Source organism: Drosophila busckii, chromosome 2R (assembly GCF_011750605.1).
Source record: "Drosophila busckii strain San Diego stock center, stock number 13000-0081.31 chromosome 2R, ASM1175060v1, whole genome shotgun sequence".
Lineage (NCBI taxonomy): Eukaryota > Metazoa > Arthropoda > Insecta > Diptera > Drosophilidae > Drosophila > Drosophila busckii.
Window position 1 is genome coordinate 12,101,941 of NC_046605.1, and position 21,700 is coordinate 12,123,640.

General features: G+C 39.7%; 1 protein-coding gene across 1 annotated transcript; it reads left to right on the forward strand.

Annotated features, from left to right (window-relative positions):
- The first annotated feature begins 11,774 nt into the window (after positions 1 to 11,774).
- On the forward strand, positions 11,775 to 13,344 carry LOC108594713 (gamma-butyrobetaine dioxygenase). The gene is made up of 2 exons (XM_017979852.1): positions 11,775 to 12,634; positions 12,885 to 13,344. Exons 1-2 carry the CDS (start codon positions 11,775 to 11,777, stop codon positions 13,204 to 13,206), a joined length of 1,182 nt encoding a protein of 393 aa, XP_017835341.1. The 3' UTR covers positions 13,207 to 13,344.
- The last annotated feature ends 8,356 nt before the right edge of the window (positions 13,345 to 21,700 follow it).

Consider the following 21,700-nt stretch of genomic DNA (forward strand, 5'->3'; position numbering starts at 1 on the left):
TTTATTTACAGATATATATGTGAAAACTCTATATAAAATATATAAAAGTTTAGTTACAAACACAGCAAACAAACAAGAATACGAACTATGCTAAACAAAAACAACCAAATGTTGTTTTTTACATTAACAATTATGGTAATTGTTGTTTGTGTAAATAAAAGAGTAAGTCACCTTACAATTGTTTAAAATGGTTTGCGACCAAAAACTTTTGCTGTCCACTTGTTTTGTTTGAATTTCAGGTTCCTGTCAGGGACATACAAATTAAATTGAAATTGTTTTACTTAAAGAGAAAGTATTAACACCGATTTAGCAGCGACTAAGATCGTAAGCAAGTGCTTAGCAGATTCTTTGCCTTCGAGCAACTTAAAGCTGAGGCAAGAAACGTTTTGTAAGTGGAGTGAAAATACTTACGATAACTGCAATTTGCACTTAACCCTTGATAATATCGTAGCAGCTTTAGTTAGGTATGTGGCTCACTTCCCTTTGGACAATTAAAGTAGCACACTCACACACACACACACACACACCCACACACTTACCACATAGAGATAGACAAGTTACCACTCGAACCACTCGAAAAGTTGTCCGCAAAGTGCGAATGCATAATTAATTCCAATTATGAGTTTACCCAACAACATTGGCAACATTGGCTCTAAGCTCGAGACGCAGACGACACAAGAAGCTAGAGACACACACACATAGAAAGGGATACGAGAGTGGGGTGGGAGGCTGGGCTAAAGACTTATCAGCGCATCGACAGTTGCTGCTGCTGTTGGTTGGTTCAAGTTTGGTGATGTTGTCAGCCCTTCTGGTTGTTGTTGTCGTCGTCGTCGTCGGCGTCGTTGCATGCCGCTTGTTGCATAGTTGGAGTGCGGCAAGTGCTTGGCATGTTTAAACACATGCTTAAGTGTCATTTAGACAGTTATCCCGCCTGCTCGACAGGCAAACTGCCCTCAACCTTTAGGCCAGACAATTGATGGGCATGTGATAAGTACAACAAGGACTTGCATTCCCACTCCTCATGCGCTGTGCTCCTTTTTTGCGCTGCTGCAATTACAAATGCTAAAAAATGTAATATCAATAACATTTTATGCGTTGCTCGCATAGCAGCCAAACTCTGGGAGTGCGCTGGGCGTGGCAAGTGCTTCTATGTCTAAGTGTTGCCGCCGCAGCCTTCAAAGCAGCCAGACTTTACTATAAGCGGAAATGCATTTCGTTGTGGTTGCTGCTGTTGTTGTTGTTGTTGCTGCTACTGTTGCTGGAGTGTGCTGCGTCGCGTCTGCTGCAGCTCAAGTGTTTTAATGGATTTTTCCACATGCATAAAGGCTGTTCATTTACTTTATATTATTTATATTATTATTTTTTGCTTTTGCTTGCTAGCTGGCAGCCATTTTTAGGGGTCAATAAATTGAAAAAAAAAATGAATAGTCTAAAAATGCAAGTTTGTTTAGGAATAATCTGTTAAATCTAAACAATATTAATATACAATTTATCACAGAGCTTAAGTTTGTTTTACAACTTGTGGAATTTTAATTTGGCCTGCAGTTTGCTTACAACTTTTATAATAAATTCAAATGCAAAAATTAAATTATTGCATAGTGCGTTAGGCAATAAGCAAAGTACACAAATATCTTAACAACTTAATCTAACTTTTGTAGGAATTAAATACCATATAACAATTTTATAACAATTACTACCACTGCCTTGAATTCTAAGCGTTTAATATTAAAAATCGTTATATTCTGTTCTGTGCTCAGTGTAGTTGTTGCTTTCTAAAATAGAGCAAAGCCACTTGGAGGTCCAGAATAATTTCAGATAAACTATTTTCATTTAGATCAATCATACATAGCTTTTAACTTGTATATTCAGAGGGACACTTATTAGTTACCATTATAAATGGCCTACAGTCAGTTGGCCATTGGCCAGTAGTTGCGCCAGATCGACGCTATCCTTGATTGCACTTAGTCCAGCCAAGTCATACATTGTAGCTACTTTGTTGTTATAACGATCACGAAATATAGATATATATATAGAGCTATTTAATGCGTAGCTGATTGCTATACTATATGACAGTCCATCGAACTACAGCTCGATGCTCGATTTTAAACCTTACTTAAGTGGAGTTAGGGGCAATTACAGTTCCGATAAAAGTATGAAAGACCTTTGTATTCATTAGTATACTTAGTTATTTTTGCAGCTCGATCGACTTAGTATATCCTGCTGATCAAGATTTCCACAGAAAAGTTAAGATTTTAAATTTGTTTTTCTCTTAATATTTAAAATGTGAACTAATGTGAACTTAAGTCTCAGCATCAAGACAATAAGCTGTTTGAAAATCGAACCATGTGATTACAATATTACATTTTGACATAACATATATGGAAACGTCAAGCTTGCCACAATCGTGTGGCAGCTACACATGCATCAATCATACGACAATCTACAGCACCTTAAGCCAATTGCCCTCAGTTCAGTTCAGCTGAGTTGAGTTCAGTTCATAAAAAGCAGCAACATAATAAGCCGGCTTACCCGCATGCCACTCAAAACTTAAGGCACTTGCCAGCTGAGTCCAGCTGTAGCGCTGTGGCAAGTGGCAAAGGCAGAAGCAACAAAAGCCTATAAATTTGTAGATTATTTTGCATATTGCGTTCATTTTTTTATATTTCTTGTTGTTGAGACAAAACGTGGCAAAATTCAATTTGCGTGGGGCGCGCTTCTTGTTGTTGTTGTTGTCGTTGTTGTTGCAACTAATGTAAATCAAGCGACATTAAACGGCAGCGTGCATACAATAATAAATATGACAGCAGCAGCGGCAGCAGCAGCAGTCTCGGGCCAATGCAGGGATCAAGCTTAAGCAACACAAGCTGCGATTTATTTGAGGCAAGCTTGTTGCCTTGTATCCTTAGTTGCTGTTAATATTAATATCTGTCGCTAGAGCTACAGCTGTGCATAAAGACAAAGTATGCGCCTTAGATTGCTCTGTGGCATGCAACTGATGCAAAAGGTATGAGCAATATTCAAGAGCAGCACAGACAAACGTTGAAATGCGCTGCAGGATATGTGAATCGAATAAAGCTGCAATCGCAAAAAAGTGCCAATCAACACAACGTGGCAATGCCCCAAAGGCAGCCAATGCATTTTAATTTATGCGTAGCATGCAACGTGACAACAGCTTCAAATCATTTTTAATGAAATTTTCAATGCTGCAATTGACTAAATTGTACGCTGCTGCTGTTGCTGTCGCTGCTGCTGCTGCTGCTGTCATTGCGTGACAGCTTGTTGGTTGTTGTTAACGCATAATTGGGTTGTTTGGCAAGTTGTCAATGGCTTGCAAGCGAGCCGAAAGGCCACTTGATAAATGAGCCATTTGCTCAGTAATTTAAGCATCATTTCAATAAGCGTTTACTGGGGTGTGGTTGCTGCTGGTTGCACGTTCGAGATTTGTGTAACCAAATACTCATTACATAAGGTCCAGGCTTAAACACTGGAGTGCAGAGTGGGGAGGGATGGCAAACAAATGCTTTCAGAATTATGCTGATGTGTCTGTGTGTGTTAGTTGGCAAACTAAGCAAATTTTTAGCTAGGCAAATGGATGGTGGGTGGTGGTGCTGGTGGTGGTGGTGGTGCGTGTGGCAGTTAAGCCAAAGTTAAATATTGACTGGCAAAAGTTGAAAGCATGAGCGTCGAGCATTTAAAGTAATCGAGTGTTAAAAACGGCAAACGCTGCCACGCCCACTAGCCCACTGACTGTACAAATATTTAGTTGCTCATAAATTACATGTGTGTGTGTGTGTGTGTAATTCAGACTTTAATGCCTCATTAAAATATGCACAGCGGCAAATAAATTCAAGCTGACGTCGACCTGCGGCAGTCAACTCATAAAAATCTAAACTTTTGCTCATAAAATCAATGAGCCTGGACCAGCTAGAGGAGCGGGTGTGTATTTGTATGGGTATGGGTATGGCTATGGGGGTGTGGCTCAATCCGTTAATGTTGCTCTCAGGCCTAAAGCAATTCCGCATTGAGCGAACGTCAAGCACTTGGTTTATTAAATTACAAATAAATAATGAGACTGATGGCAGCTCAAACTGTTACTCTTACTGTTGCTGCTGCCTACAGTTATTAAAAACTTAACAAAAAACAATTAACACTGCCAGCAGTAGCAGCAGCAGCAGCAGTTGGTGGGGGCCGCCTTTAAAGCCTTGACAAATTGCTTGCGCTTTAAGTTTAAGCCAAGGCAACGGCAAAGCCAAAACGGCAAACATTTGCCTTGTTGCTATTGTGGCCACAAAATGCAAAGCATTAACCAAAGTTACAGCCGCCGCAACAATAACAAAATGCAGCAGCTAGATATAGTCGGAAGGGGGTGGGGGGAGCAGCGGTTGGCTATGCGGTTTATTCAACGGGAATTGGAATTGCAGTCGCAAATAAATTTGTGCTGGGTAAAATATATGGCAAAAAATAAAGGAAAACATCACATAAAGCATCGCATATGCAACAGCAACAGCAGCAGCAGCAGCAACAATGCCAAAAGCTACAAGCAACAGACGCTGCCCCCCCTATTTTCATTACAATGCTGCTGCACCCGCACCCCCTAATGAGGGTGAGTTGCTGCTGCTAAGGGACGTTGCATTGTTTGCAGGCGCGTTCTGATTAGAGGCGAGCCGCATTTAAAATAAATACACATAAATGTAGTGTATACATATATAAAAAATATAAAAAAAGGTATGCAAATTGTTTTTATTTTTTAATGAAAAATGTACTTTTAGTAGTAGTATTCTGACTATGAGTTTGTAGATCTATGAGAGCATCAAATATTTTATGGTATATGGGAAAAATTTAATTGTGATATTTGATAAAAAAAAGATTTCTAAATCACTTAAAAACATTTTGCTTTTTTTTTCATCCGATATTCAACAGATCTATTTTTATTTTTCAAGAATAAAGCTTAAATATAAATGTGCGCTCGCTCTTAGTTGATAAGTTATGACTTAAAGTATATTTTCAATGTTCTCTTTAGATAACTTGGTCGAAACTCATCCGATTTGGAATTCAATTCAATTACAATGAAGTTATAAATATGACTATGGTAGAATATAAGAGTTATGATATACATTTATTTAAGTTAGAGCAATAGCGTATGCTAATTTTTGATAGATTTTGTTTTATTTAAATCTATGCCTGAGGCTTTAAATATTTAGCTAAAAGTAGTTGTTATAACTTGTAAACTGGTTAAACACATTTCAATTTATATAAGCAGCCAGCTGTTTGTCTTGCTTGCGCTTTAAAAAAAAAGATTTATTTTGCCTGAAATGTAATCTTTTCATCTTTAGATGGCTTTGTATTCTGGCTATTCATGCATGAGTATAATATTCACAACTTTAAGGCTCACAATGCGGCAGCAGCAGGAGCAGCGTCTAACATTTGCCATTAAGCAGCCGCAGCTGTCAGGCGGTCTTCCAAGCTGGTCTGAGGTGTCACCAACTGCAGCAAGGCTCAGTTACAGGCTTGGACTCGGACTCGGCTGCTGGTCACAGTCGTTGGAGCGTGCGTTGCCCAGCTCTAACCAAAGCGCAGTGTTAGTCTTTGATTTGTCACACCAAAGCGAACAAGCTGTCAGAGGCCTTGCGACAAGATGTTGCAAGAGTTGGGGGCGCGCTGTGCGACAGGCCTGCTTGCCACACGACTCTGTGGCACGTCCAGCATAGCCCTTGGCTGATTTTTGATGAAAAGTTTTCAGTTTCACATAATGCACAGCCTACAATTTCTCCCCCTCTCCCTTCCCCTACTCGTACTACGCTGCGTATTGTTGTTGCTTTGCGGTTGAATGGCGCATAGTATGTATATAAATATTTTTTATGATTTTTTTTACACAATTTTTTTTGTTATTGTTGTTGTATTTTAATTTTGCGCAAATGGAAAATAATAATCAAGACAAATAATAAAATGGACGCAGGCGAAAAAGGTGTTGGCAAGGGGCGTGGCTAACGCACTGAGCGGGGCGACCCCATGCAATGCCACAAGCACTAGGAGAGCGAGTTGGGCTGTGGGTGGTGGGTGGGAGTTGAGGGTTGACGAGTTGGCAGGCCCGCAGCAGCTCTTGGCTTTGTTTCGAGTGATTTTCAACAAAGCGCAGCGCACTTAATTCTCTTTACACACACACACACGCATACATAAGCACACATGTGGCCACAAGACATGCTGCAAGTATGACAGGCTTTTTATGCCTAAGTATCTTAAGTTGTCAGCTCGCAAAAAGGCAAAAGAAATCCTTTAATTTGCAGTAAAATGCAAAACGCAACGCCACTTTGTCAACAGTGCCAGTGTATGCTTGTGTGTGTGTGTGTGTGTGTGTGGCAACAAGTCAGCGTACATTGGACTTTGCCACTTGGCATGCGAGGCAAAGGCGAAACGCGCCTCAAGGTATGCAGTAAATTAAAATGCAGTGACTTTCAGCGTAGGGGAGCCAGCCTGCTGCCTGGCCAGCCAAAATGACATGTGTGTGTGCGTATGTGTGTGTTTGTGTATGTGTGTGCTTGTGTGCACTTTCTTTGCACTTTTCGCATTAAAAAGTTTTGCCCGCTGGCTGCCGCCTTAGTCTAAGACACATGCAACCAAAGTAGTGGCAACTGAACTTCGGTTTTGACAGCACACACACACATACATACATGTGTGAACTACGTGTGTGTGAGCCATAAATGCATGACTTTGATTATATGCTGGTCGTCTGCAAAAGTTACTTTGGCATTGTCTTATGTGCTGGTCGTAACTGATGTGACGACCCTCGCTAAGTAGTTTTGCATATGAATAGAAAGCAGGCTTGTTGGCTCAACTCTGGCCAGTGCTTATAGCCAACTTAATGGCAAACTAAACTGCAAACTTTGCTTTTGCCACCGACGCACGCATACGTAATAAAAGGTGTAAATGAGCAAAAACGAGCCAAAAGCCCCTCAACCAGCCAAACTGTGCGGGGCGGCAGCACGAACGGACAATGGCAACGGGCGTACGGATATGGACTTACGCCTTGAGCCATTATAGGGGCCACTTGCTGCCCTTACATTTATCCAACACCCTCCCTCCCTCACTCAGTCACTCGCTTTCGCTTGCACGCTCTCGCTCATTCTCTTACCTTGACAGCCATTTGAGCTATTTATGTTGCAAGCAGCCAGGCACTGTGGTATTCAGCAGAGTGTCTAATGTGTTAATATGAATCTTTGTTGGGAAAAACAGATTTTCTAATTTGAAAAAAGCCAAATATGTACTGAGTGTTTTATGAAAACTAATCAGATTAGGCTTTGATTACAGAAGAAACTTAAATCAGACACAAGCAGCTTTCAAAACATAATGCAGCAACATATTAAGCTCATACAATAGCATTTAGCTTTTAGTAAGCAGTAGCTGCTAGCTATAAGCAATAGCAGTAAATGTTAATGACAATAACATTATCACTTGCAGAGTTTTAAATATAAGTCTAATCTACTTAATTTTAGCTATGAGTTATTTTTAAAGTTTTTAAATCTAAATTAAATTACATTTAATATAAGTATTTCAAATTGATTTAAAAGTTTAATCCAAATGTCGCAGCATTTAGTAAGCGTAGATAATGTTGCCAGCTATACGACAGTATCATATACTATATAAGAATAATATTTTTAACATTTATGTTTAATCACTAAGTGGCTGTTAATATTGCTAAAGGAGCTTCCTACTGCGCTAATATTATATCATTCAGCTTTTAGTAAGCAGTAGCTGCCAGATATACATAATAGTAAATGTTAATGATTTACAGAGTTTCAATAACATTTCTAATCTGCTAAATTCTACATATGAGCTATGATAATATTTATTAGCAACAAAATAGTTATAATATATATATATATAGCATTCAGCGCTTAGTAAGTCTTCGCAATAGTCTTTAATATTTTGAAATTTTTAATAAGTTTTTTTTTATTCATTAAATATACGTTAATGGCTAAATAACTATTAATATTGCAAGTTCGTTAATCCTTAAGTGAATTATGTATAAAAATCTTGGCATTTTGAACCATTGTATTGCATGTGTATTAAACTAAATTTAGCGTCACTTTGAATTACGGCTGCTGTGGGGCGAATGACGTCAACTGGAAAGCTGTGGCAGGCTATTATAATAAGTACAAGTCGCACTGCCAGCAATGCCAGCGAGCCAGCCAACTTACACAGTTATGCATCTGTATGTGTATGTGTGTGTGTGTGAGGCATAATACGCCGCAGTGGCGACATCATGTTTGCAAATTTATGTAGTTGTAAGCTCGGCTAGAGGAAATGTCAGCGAAAAAAAATGTAGAGAAATATAGAGAAAAAAATTGAAAAGTTGCATGAAAAATATGTAGAAGTGGCAGTGGCAACGAATGTGCGCAACTTGGGCATTATGAAGGTGAAGCGGATGTGAAGCGTTGTTGCCGTGACAAGCTCGGACGCGTTTAAAGTGCAATTAGCACGCGCACATAATTGTAATCGAGTTGCCCGCCAGCTGACATTTCATAGCCCATGAGCTATGCAACGGAGCAACGGTAACGGTACTGGTAACGGTAGCAATGTTGACTCAGTGGCTGCTGGCTGGTGGCTGGGCTGGCACGCGGCTTCCGGTGGCTTCAGGTGGCCGCCTGCCAGAGCCTGAGGCCTTTTTAAAGCAGCTCTCACTCTCTCTCTCTCTCCCTCCTTCGTTTAAAGGCAACAGGGGAGCTGTAAATAAATTTAGCACTTAATCATATTTACGGATTTTGTGGCGCATTTATTTATGTGTCCCACTGTGGCCAAGTGCTCGCGTCTTGAGCGCGCACTTTTATTTTTGGGTGGGTTGGCCTAAGCCTAAGCCAGGCGGAAGTGCAGTTGCTGCGACAATGGCTGCTTCGTGGGCGTGGCCCTGAGCCACAAATGCGCCAATTTGCGCTATTTCAAGTGTGCCCAACAACAACAACAACAACAACATTGCCTAATTATGCGTTGCAGCTTTGTTATTTATAGAGAGCCTTACCAGTTCCAGCTGCGGATTTATACGCTCTCGCGTCCTTTTGATGCTGTTTGCCTGCCCACGAGGCTAATTAGGCCTAAAGCGCGCCCATTGTGGACACACCGTTAGCCATATTGCCCGTTAGCCCGCATTGTTAGTGGGCCCCGCCCCTCGCCCCACGACAACGCCAACGCCTTTTTTGGTATTTCCGCTTTGTTGCGCTTTTGCAGTTTATAATTTAAGCATTCAGTTAGTTGGCGACCGCCAAATACAATTTACGTTTACATTTGCGTTAACGTTTGCGTTTTGGCCCACACAATGTCAACGCGTTGAGTGGCTTTTGGGTTTTGCGAAAACCAGCGCATTTTGATTTGCATTTATTTTGGGCGCTCGCTCTAGATTTAATTTGATAATCATAAATGGCAAACAAATTGGTTTGCATTGTTATTGATACCAGCTATACCCTAGACACAAACCATATAGTGGGTTATATGTCTTGGATGATAGTGAGTTTGAGCTTCATGTTAATTAACATAGCTCTACACGATCAGCTTAACAGACTATGTAAGCAATAAGCAAAGCTCACATAATTAATAAATAAACTTCTGAATTTAATAATTTATTACGTTGCTTCAACCCTTTTAATATTTATTTATATTATCGAAAGTAACCATAACTAATAGTCTAGCTGCTCTTGCTTTTAATTTGGGAGTTGAACTATTATTGCATTTGCGGTTTTGTTTATTGTTTAATTTACACAAGTGATGTAACTTTGCGGTTGGCTTTTGTACTAAACAATGATTTATTAAGCAGCTTAGTGAAACCGACTAAGGCTCAATTAAGTTGAGCTGATTATGTAATTGATATTGAAGCTAGGCAATGCATTTAAAGCCGCCCAGCGGACAAAGCCAAAGTATTTGAGCCTTGTCAGTCCACTGTGCCAGTTGCAAGCTGTTTGACAAACATTTAAGTTATTGTTGCTGCTGCTGCTGCTGTTGTTGACTGTAGCTGTTGATTGTGATTATTGTTAAGTGCAGGTGGAAAACTGTCAGTCACAGAGAACAGTTGAATGCATTTTCATTACACCTCATTACATTTGCTTCATTGCAATTGTGCGTTTCAGATGAATTCGTTTTTGTGCTCTCAGGCTCACGCGAATTGGGATTTGTTTTGGCTGAAGCTTGGGCCGTGGGCCCGTGGATCGCACATGTTTATTTATAAGTATGCGTGTATGCTTGGTAAATGTTTTGCATGCAAAATGTTTTTAATTGAAAACAATAAAGTTGCTGGCTTTGGGCGCTCTGCCTCTTGGCTCTGCTGTCTCTGGTTGCTGCTGCTGCTTACAAAGCGTTTAATATTCCATAGAAATGTGCAAATGAATAACAAAGTTGTTTTTAGCACGAATGTTGTATTCGCTTTTAAACTGTTCGTAAGACTAAACAGACTACAATTAATTTAAATAAAAAATGCATATATATTAAATAAGAATAATACAACGAATATAAATAAATAAATATGATGAGCTCATTTCTTATCAAGTAACAAAAAATGAGCTCATCATATATTTTGTTCTAATAATTTTGGTGTCTATATATATCTTATTAAAGCATAAATTGAAATTGCGCTTAGTACAAATAGTTCCTAACTAAATGTAATGAATTGTTATTCCTATTGCTAATCTATGCAAGGTTTTTAAATCTGCTGCATCGCTGTAAAAAATAGTTTAACATATTGAGCATAAAGTTTGAATTTTCTCGAGCAGTATACATGCCATTGTTTATAAAAATCGGCCGACAAATGAGAAAGTTATGCATGTACTCTTTTCATTATATATACATTTTAACTCATACTAAAAAACTCATTCTATTGTGTATTGCTACAAAAATATTATAAGCAGAACTAAGATTAAAAACTAAAAATATAATTTATATTTTAGTAATTCTAGTTCACATAGTTGATTTACTTTCTTAAATAAATGTGCAATTTAATAAATTACTTTCTCACATTTATAACATCAGCAACATGACCGCTTGGCATTAATTTTGTTGGTTAGTGTATTATCATCTTGGCAAAGCTAAAAGCTGAGCATTCATTGCTGGCGCTGCATTGTTTTGGGCGTGAAAAGGGAAAATGTTGAATGCAAAATGGAAATGTAACGATACGAGGCGATAGATGATAGATACGTTCACTTACAGAACACACAGAGAGAATGAGAGGAAGAGAGAGAGACATCGAGAGAGTGAGCTGACTGTGTATGTTAACAACAATACAACAGCATAAAATGCGAAAGTGATAATTAAAAATCGCGCTATAGACTCCGTTGTTTATTGTTTCGCTGCTGTTGCTGTTGCTGGTGCAATCAACAGCAAGATGGGGGCAACATGCAACATGCATGGCAGCGAGTGATCAATGCGCCTAACAATGATTGACACGTCAGCAGCAACGTTGGATGCTTTTGCATATTGATGACAACAATTATGCTGAATTGCAGGCGTTTGCAGATTTTGCGCAAAATTAATTTTGCATTTTTAATTTAACTCAACTCAAGGGGGTGGCATGACAAGCTTTAAGGCGCGCTCGTCTTTAACAGACTGAAATGAATAAAATATAATGCTGAGCTAAGCACAAACAGACAAGTTGCCTATCACAAAGGATTGATAAGCGAGCATCAGGCGAGCGCTATAGGGCCACGTGTCCCAAACTCTCATGTATAGCGATGAGCAGCGGGCACTGCTCATTCTTAATGCGACTGCCTTGAAGCGCGGTTGTCTTCGCTTTGCACAAAATGCTGCCAGAGATCACACACGTTAGTCGGGATGAGCAGCAGCAGCTGGTGCTGCTGCGAGCTGCGGGCGGACACGAGCAGCCGGCAATGCAATTCCCAGAGATTTGGCTGCGCGACAATTGCCAATGCAAGAGCTGCTACTTGCCACAGACGCGCAGTCGCTTGCCACATGGCTGGCACACCAAAGTGCAGGTGCGTGAGCTGAGCTGGTGCGTGGACACGCAGCGTTTGCATATCGACTGGAGCGACGAGCATCAGTCCAGCTTTGAGCTGAGCTGGCTGCAAGCGCGCGACTTTGCACCAGCGAATCGCAAGCGCTACTTAAGCGACTGCTACAGGCCGGAGCCGCGTCACTGGTCGCGTCAGCAGTACCCACAAATACAGCGTGAGTTCGTCTATGAGGAGCTGCTGCAGAGCGACGAGGCGCTGCTGCAGTGGCTGCAACAGTTGGCGGTCTATGGTCTGGCAATGATCCGGCAGGCGCCGCTGGAGCTGAATGTTCTGCAGACGCTTTGCCAGCGCGTCGGCTTTATGCGACGCACTACCTACGGCCATGAGTGGCATGTGAGCGCTCAGCCGGGCGCCAGCAATTACGCATATCTGGCGCAGCCACTGCCACTGCATACGGACATGCCCTACTTTGAATACAAGCCCAGCATCACTTTGCTGCATACGCTGCAGCAATCGGATTCACCTGGTGGCTGGAATCTGCTCACGGATGCTTTTCATGTCGCCGATTTGCTGCGCGCCGAGCATCCCAAGGCCTTCCAGATGCTCAGCGAAACGCCCGTGGACTGGGCGGACATTGGCAGTGAGAAGGGCTTGAGTTTCCACAACATTTGGCGTGCGCCGGTTATCAAGTAAGTTGCCCCAGCCAGAAATATGGAAAAGAATGAAACGACTGAAATTAAATTCTTGAATTTAGATATGCAAAGATTCTTAAAGAATTATTTTGATATTGAGTAAATTCAATTTGAATTTTTATTTTGATTGCATTCACTTTATTTATTTATTTGATTTCTATTTAGAATGAACAAAAATGATTTGAATCCTTTACAATCCACATGCATTCGCTCTTATCTTCATCTCTTTGCTTTCTCTGCCTTGCAGTTTGGATGTTCACGGTCGCTATTTGCGCATTAACCACAGCGTGCCGCAGCGTGATAGCCACTTTAGCATTCCGGCGGAGCAGGTGCGTCCTTGGTACGAGGCCATGGCGCTGTTTGTGCGTCTGGCCAATGAGCAGGCCTGCACATTCAAAACCACACCCGGCGACATTCTCACCTTTGACAATCTGCGCTTGGTGCATGGCCGCACCGGCTATGACGACACGGACCGCAATGTGCGCCACATTGTGGGCGCCTTCCTCGACTGGGACATTGCCTACTCGCGCTGGCGTGTGCTCAAGCAGTCCTTGGGCTACAATAACTAGTTGCCATCCTAAATGTTTAAACAATTTGACGCCTTATCAGTACACAACACGTGATGCCACAGCAAACAAAATAAAAACAACAGCTTGTGTTCAAAAAGTAAAAGTTCAGCTGCCCTCTGAACTGCAATGCAGGTCAACGGGGTCAACTGATTAAGCATACATTGTAAACTATATAATCAGCTAGCTAAGAATTATTACTTATTATTATTCAATGTCACATGACTTATATTAAATGTATTAAACTATAAAGCGAAAGTGTTTTTTTATTCATCATGGCAATGTTTTGAAAAGATTTATAGAAAGTATAGAGTATATCTATAAACAAATGGAAATGTTGCTATAAGTTAAACTTCTTATTCTTATTAATAATAAATATTATATATTTATCATAAATACATGATTTTTTATTTTATCTTGCATATGCATTGAATAAATTAATTCTTAAATTGTATATTAGTACTTACTATCTAATATATTTTTTATTCAATTTTTATTTGAATGGAATGTTAGATTAAAATTAATTTGAGGCAATTCACTATTTATAATAGAGAGTATAGAGAATAAAAAATTCAAATAAATTGTAAGTAAACTCCTCGCTAGTTCCTTGTATGGAATTAGTTTATATTTTAAAAGTAAGCAAAGTTCTAAATAACATAAAATGTGGAAGAATTAAAAATATGCGACTCTTCTCGGTTAACCAAGGTTTTGATAATATTAGGGCCTGGAAGGACTACACCTCGTTGCTATGACGTGATTTAAATTTCTTAGCGAAATATGGAAATATTATTAGGAAGTCATAAATCAACATAAAATATGTTGAAAACTATTTTTCAAGGCCTGGGTCAACGATCTCAAGGCTGTTGCTGCTTGTTGTTAACTAGAATTTTTCCACTAGTGATTCCAAACTCTAGTCGAGCATACGACACTTTTAATAAGCTTTGAAATTTGCATAAACAAAATAAAATATTTTGACATTTGACAAAGCAGCACAAAGTTTTATGATCTAATATTGTTATGCAATAAGCGATGTTTTTTGAATATTTTGCTTGGTTTGAATAAATGGTCTAAAGCAGTAATTATAGATTATATTTTTGCTGTTTATAAAACATAACATATGTTTTTTGATGTGAGCCTTATAGCTTTTGTATTGTAAAAATAAAAAGTGAAATAGTATCTATGAGTTTATCAAACTTATCATTATTCATATTATATTATATGTATAGCCAGACATGCTTTAATATTAAACTATACATTTATTATGATATAAGTTGTTTTGTTTGGCTTTTCGTTGAGAGCATTAGTTAGTCGTTAAATAGATTTGGCAACTTTTCCAATTAACAAACGCCTGACATCGTGTGAAAGTCCGCGACACGTCATTGTTTACGCCAAAGTTGGCGCGTGGAAATTGAAATTGTGTCTTATCAGTGGGGCAAGTGAATCAACCGCAGACATTGTTGAGCGCGCTGAGCGATTAGCTCTTTATCAATTTATGGCCGCAGCCAAACAAACGTTGAACTCTTAGCTGAGCTTTTAGTGTCAAACTAAATCACATGTTGATGTAAATGCGCGCGAGTGTGTGTGTGTGAACAGACAAGCCCTTTAAACAACAAACAAGGAACAGCAAAACACAAAACTCAAGCCCAAGACGTAAAAATTGGAGTCGAGAGATTTTTACGGCATTGCCACATTGACGGCACCTTTGGCAACAGGCGTTAGCTCACATGGCTTGTTTGTATGTGTATGTGTATGCGTGTGTGTGTGTGTTTTTTATATATTTTTGCTGCGGTTACCCAATGCCAAATCCTGGGTAAATCTTTTTATTTATGTCATTGATGCCAGCACACAAACAAATGTGCGAGAGACTGTGAGGGGGAGGGAGGAAAAGGAAAAAAAACTAAGACGACAAAACACAGGGCTTGTTATTTTTTTTCGGTGGTGCAGTGGTTGTTGCATGCAACCAGGCAAGTAAATCCCTCTAATAATCCACATAATAAGCAGTTGGAGCGAGCGAGCAGCAGTGGCTGAGCCGAAGCTGGAGCCGGAGCCAGAGCCGGAGCAACAGGCCAAAGGGTTGCAGCCTGAGCTCTTGGTTATAAGTTCATAAAAGTCAACGAGCTGCCCATAAGAGGGGAGGTGTGTGTGTGTGTGTGAGCATAAAAGCAACGTATACAGTTGAAAATCCAATTTCTGTGACAGCATTTGAGTTGCTGCTGGGTGAGGGGTTGGGGGAGGGACAAGTTTTTACTGTGGCACATAATGTGTAATTGAAAACCTGCGCTGTATTGCACCCCAGGGCGGTGTTCGATGTGTCCAACTAATTGGCACAGTTGTGGCTAGAAAAGAAAACTGACAAAATGACAAAAAGACACAAAAAAAAAAAATAAAAAAGTTACAGCTCCAAGACTTTGCAACCCTTTGGTCATTATGTAAACAAGCTCGCTCAAGGACTGACGCGCTGTCAAATAATGCGCTCAATTTGGAGCGAAAACTCAGCTTATATACAATTTCCACAATTTCCGGACACAATGATAAACATGCGGCAATTGACGCAATCATTGTCTGTCCATGAATTGAATTAAATCAACTCAAGTGCGACAAAAGGCAGGCAAGGATATATGTGTGTGTCCTGCGGCAAATGAATGGCTTGTGTCATGCATGCACAGTTATTGAAATCAAGCCAGCCTGCCAGCCTGCCATGCCCCATCTATTTGGGGCGTGGGGGCGTGCAAGCTTGGGGGCGTATACGTAATGCGGGCCTGTAATTCCGTTTGATTTTCGAAAGCTGCTGCTGCTTGCAGGACATTAGCGACTCTCAAGTCAAGTCAATGGCGCATTTCGCTTATTAGAATTCGTTTGTGCCGCTGGAGTATAATAAATTTTCGAGCTCACACACACATACACACACACAGAGCTAAACACGTGCTACATGCTCAGCAATTTCAAAGTTTATCACCAAAGTGTCTGCACACACGCGTTCGCGCTCTCGCTCTCGCTCCCACTCCCTCTCTCTTTCTCTTTCGCTTGTTGTTGTTGTCTGCACGTCTGTTGTGGTTATGCGAAATCACATCGTAAAAATGTCCAAGTCCAAATGCCGTGTGCAGCAGCCAAAGCTCATAAGTCCTCCTCAGCGTACTCCTTTCACCTGTCTCGCTGTCTGTCCGCCTGTCTCTCGCTTAGTTTCTTGCTCAACCCTTTTGGGGGCCCTGCCCTTTCAATTTATAGATGGCGCGCATATAAATATTTATTTCTATTTCCAACGCCATGCCTTTGCATCATTATTATTTTTATTTTTATTATGTTTATGTGTGCGCGTCTTAAAAGCATCGCAGCGCTTGTTGCCGCCACCGCCAGCACCAGCGATATGTTTCCAATAAGCGAAAGTGCCTGCCCCCACGCTCTTTATAGCCTGCCCCAAATAATTAAAGGTCACAAACTTTCAGCCAAGCCCCGGCTATCAGCAACAGCTAAACAAACAAAACTCACACACACACACATACACACAGGTAAGTAAACACACATAAATTGCTCAACTGCAATATTTGCATTTTGTATAATGCATGCGAACTGCAGCGTGCCACATTTTGTGGCATTTTTAATTAGGCTAAACACAATGGCAGTTGTCAGCGCGCGCCGGCGCCGGCCAATTTGCAAAAGTGAAACTGACAGCCCAAGCGCATAACCATTTTCAATTTCAATTTGCATCAAATTAGCTTGATATTAGTTAATGCATGCTCTAAATTAAATTAAAATCTAGTCGAGCGGTTACAAGATTGAATTTCGCAAAGCTTTGACGCTATTTGAATTATTAAAACAAACTAAAAGCCGTCAGCTGCCATCATTGGGGAATTCAACTTGAATAAATCAAATGCAACTAGAGCCAACTTGCACTTTGTTTTCAGCCAACTTTTAGTCATTCGCATTGAAATGACATGAAATTTTTAACGAATGTTTTGTTTATTACATTCGCAACAGCATACAAAAATGCAATAAAAAATTCAATCTTTATTTTTACTTTTTATACACTTTGACATAGTTGATAAAAAATGGAAAAGCGTTCATTTAGTTTTATATAACAAAAGCGATATTCTTAATCAAAAATACAAACTGTGTCGATTGAGACAAGTCCGTTTGTCTCTCTGTCCATATGTCTGTCTGTATTATTAGCAGAATCTCGGGGAGTGTAAGAGCTGTGAGCGCTAAATTTGATTTCTAAAATTTACATTCAGATACTTCTACTTCCCCCGCAAATTGATTTCATTTCAGAAATTTTAATTTCCATATGCAATTAGAACACATGAGCTCATATAATCAAAGAGTTGCCATGTGTATAAAAATATTTATGTGATTGACAATTCAAAAGAAAATAAGAAAAGACCAGCATGTATTATATAGATTGATAAAAGTATTTAAAAGCAAGGAGCAGGCATATGCGAGCTTATAAATTATAACAAATATTATAGAATCATTCTATATTGATATTAAGACGATCTTATCGTCAAAATCAAATTGTATTTTAAGGATTGACAAAAACGCTATTCAAAAACTAGAAGAAAGCATCGTACAGCTCAATAACAGATTTTGAGAAAAGTATTAAAGACTATATATGGGCAATTCTTCAGAAAGGTAAACCGCAGTCAGAAAATTAAAAGTCTTAAACAGTATGTTTTTTTCACAACTTCAACGGAAGGAGTGTAACCAGATTCCTAATACAACTTCAACGGAAGGAGTGTAGGCTTCTGATGGGGATACTAACGGGACATTGTCTATCAGCGTCCCATGCGAAAAAACTGGGCCTGATAGAAGGACAACTGCAGGAAATGTAACGAGCCAGGAATCAGGGGACCTAGGAAGCACCTTGTGTATGCAGTGTCCGGCATTGCGGACGCGCACAGCAAATTCTTAACAAACATGGATCCCCAACCTAAGCAGCAGCTGAGGATAAGTCCCTGTCACTGCTTACGTTCGCAAAAGCGGCGACTATTCAACGAGCTAAGCACACCCTACACGCTTCCTTGACCGACTCCGGCGACACTGGACCAACTTGTCTATGTGAGGCCACTGTATGGCGGCCTACCGGTCTAACCTAACCTAACCTATATATTTAACTTATTTAAACATATTTTACATAACACATATTCAAATATTTCAATGCAAAGTCAAAAATGTGCAAAAGTTCTGTTGGAGAGAGTCGTTATGCATTGATATTCGCTCTTTTAAATCTCGGTTGATATTTTAAGAATATAAAATAAATGTAAACAAAACGATGCGATAGCTAAAAACGGTTTCATCCATTTTTGCGATTATCTTGAAAACAAAGAATTTTCCATAATCGATCTTAGCAACAATTATAGAGCTAACCAACAGCTATAAGATTCATATTTTTTAAAAATATAATAATGTCTTGGATTGTTGTTTTTTTTCAGCTTGAGTGCAAAGAATTGCACTTTGATTTATAAATATATAATTAATATTTTGTTTAAGTAGACAAACTGAAACAATAGTTATTGCTGGAAATGCCAAATTTTAAATGCAGATGCATTTACAACATTCACTAATATAAATACAATTAATACTTGTAAATATTTTTGATTACATAAATGTGCTAATTGTTGAATACTTAAAAATGTCTAAGTTTATACTTGGAGCTCTAACCAAGCAGAATGAATTTATATCAACTTTTATTAGCAATTGCATAAATTAATTTATGCCATAGTTTTGTTTATAAAATTATCTCGTTTGCATTGCAAGTGAGTTGCCTTGAGATTGTTATTTGAGCTTTTTAGGATATGTGATAGCCATAGAATTGTAAGCTTACAATGAATGTTATCTCACATATATATTTCGTGTGTGTTCTCTGGCATTCAAATGCATGCACATTTTAGTTAATCAAAAGCAGCAACAGCAACAGCAACAATGTTTTCAAAGCGAATGAACAACTGCTTACCTGCTGGCGGCAACAATAACAACAACGTGGGTAAGGATAACAATAGATAAGTGAGGAGGATATGCATAATTAGTGAGTAAATTGAGTAGCATTTTGAATTGATAACATTGCCGGCATTATAATTTGTACAATCAACTGTTGTTGGCCGCTGAGCGATTTGTTGTTGTGCGGCTTGTGGCAAAGACCAAATTGTAACGGTAAATTGGTTAACAATTATACGAAGAGCAGACAAATCACATAATGAAGTTAAAACCACACGAACTGCCCCAAAGGGCACTGGAAAAGGAATCGCCTTTGGCTGCAGATCTGTTGTAAATTGATTAGACCCACTCACCACTCACAGCAGCCAGCCAGCCAGCCAGCACCACCCACTACTGGCCATTTGCTGTCACATGCCACATGACACAGGTGTTGATGTTTGCTAAGTAGCTGCACTTGCCACTTGCTGCTTGCCCCAGTCTGTGTGTGTCTGTGTGTGTGGCATGCTTAGCTGAACAATTTACTTTGATTATTTTGTATTTTAAAACAAATTGTATGCAAATAGTTCTGGCTTGCCGCAATATTGACTTTGCTTTCAAGCTTGCCGCACTCAGCATGTGGCAGCCATGCGGGTGCCCCCAAAAAATAAGCAACTGCACATTTTAATCAATGCCCACAAATTGAAGCCAAGCTTTAATGCGTTTGCAGCCCGAGCGAGCATTTTCCCATTAAGAAGTTAAATGTTGCAATTTAGCAAAAGTTGCCGCAAGCTGTTTGGGCCTGCGAGCGCTGAGCTGCAATTTAGCTAATTGCTTTACGCTCGAACAGGTGTACACAGCTGTGTGTCTGTGTGTGTGTAAATTCATAAATTTATATGAGAATTTGTATTGCTTGCAGTTTGGCTTTAAATTACTTGACAGTTTTATGAAGCTAATAGCCAATAAGCTAAACTCAAATTGTGTGTGTGTTACTTTTTAGGGTTGCGTATGCTAGGGTTGCCTCATTAGTTGGCACACACACACACAAACACAAACATATTGACGTTCAAATTGTGTGCGCATAAAATAAAATTCAAGTTCCTTTTACGAGCGAGCTCGTAAATAGAATTTTGCCACCCTCGTTGCCTTTTTTAATAGTTAACGAGCTAACACAAAACTTGAGCCTAGTGTTGGCCAACAAAAAAAAAAAAAGGGACAAGGCACAGTTGTCATTGTGTGTGCCACGCATTGTTGCAAATATTCTTTTATGAGCTGCCACAAGAGGTTATAAAAATGGCAACACCGGAAATTACAAATGTCCATATAATGTCAATACAAGTGCAGATTAGTGGCCTGTCATGTGGGCGTGTCAACTGCGTGCCCAACTCGCTTTACTATAAACATTTTTTTTTTTATTTTCTTTTTGGCAATTGTGCAAAATTTAAGTTGCTCGCTTTCCATCGTTGCTATTTGCCTTAAACAAACAACTGCCAAATGCCGGAAGTCATTTGCATGCACAGCGCAGTCTCTCGCATCTAGCCTGCATATGTGTGTGTGTGTGTGTATATATGTTTGTGTGTGTGTGTGTGTGTGTGTGTGCTGCATGTTTAGATGGATTTGTCGATTTGTGGCCGGACTGCAAATGCATTAAATGCCGGCGTAAACATTGCAGGCAACTTGCTAAAATTCTGCACAACAGCCCAACAGAATGCCACGCCTACTCTGCTGGGCTGGGCTGGCTGGCTGCTGTTTTGGCATTTGTGTTAATTTCATGCTCACACAGACTCTTGCGTGTGTGTATGTGTGTGCTCTGAATTATGTTTTTGATTTTAGTTGACAATGAGCGCGCACAAATTTATTGTCTACAACTGCAAAATCGAAGCGTTGACAACAGCAACAGCAACAGCAACAGCAACATGGCCGAGCTTGCAACTGCAACTGCCACTGCCACCGCAGTCGGGGCGTTTTGCAAAGTGCCAACTGCGTCTAGGCGTGGCACTGACAGCTACTTGTATATGCAGCTCTCTTTACCCACACACACGCACACGCACACGCACTTGCACATATATATGCCTGCCTGCGCCTAAATCTATGCAACAACAACTGTTTTGGCTGCTGCCGCTTAAGCTCATATGTTTATTGCTGTAGCAGCTGCTTGTGCCACGTTCTGCCTTGCAGCCAACTCACAGTACAGCTCACAATTTTTAATTGAAAACGGCTGGGCTATTTATGAATGAAGTTTTCAAACAGAAAAGTACAACTGCCTGTTCGAATTGGGCTTTAAGTTAAAAGCAATGTGCTGTGCTAAATAAAATTGTTAAGTGATTGGCATTGGAGCACTTGGTTACATTATTTATTCAATAAAAGCGTAGCAGTCAATGAAATAAAGTATGCAATAATTTAAAATAAAGTCAAAGTGTAATATTTGATGCAGTTGAAACTGAAATAATTAAGCTTCAATGTCCGATGAACATATTCATGATTAATCAATCAATTAGTTTGAAAAATTAAAGCGAAATTCACTACAATTCTCTGCTCTCTCAGTCTCAATTGAATTTTCTAAGTGTATGCAATTTAAATCGATTTTAGACTT

Bases quoted from the DNA above. Each gene is read 5' to 3' on its own strand.
- LOC108594713 (XM_017979852.1), top strand. From the start codon at position 11,775: ATGCTGCCAGAGATCACACACGTTAGTCGGGATGAGCAGCAGCAGCTG. The intron at 12,635-12,884 runs GTAAGTTGCCCC...TCTGCCTTGCAG, and splicing joins TGGCGTGCGCCGGTTATCAA to TTTGGATGTTCACGGTCGCT.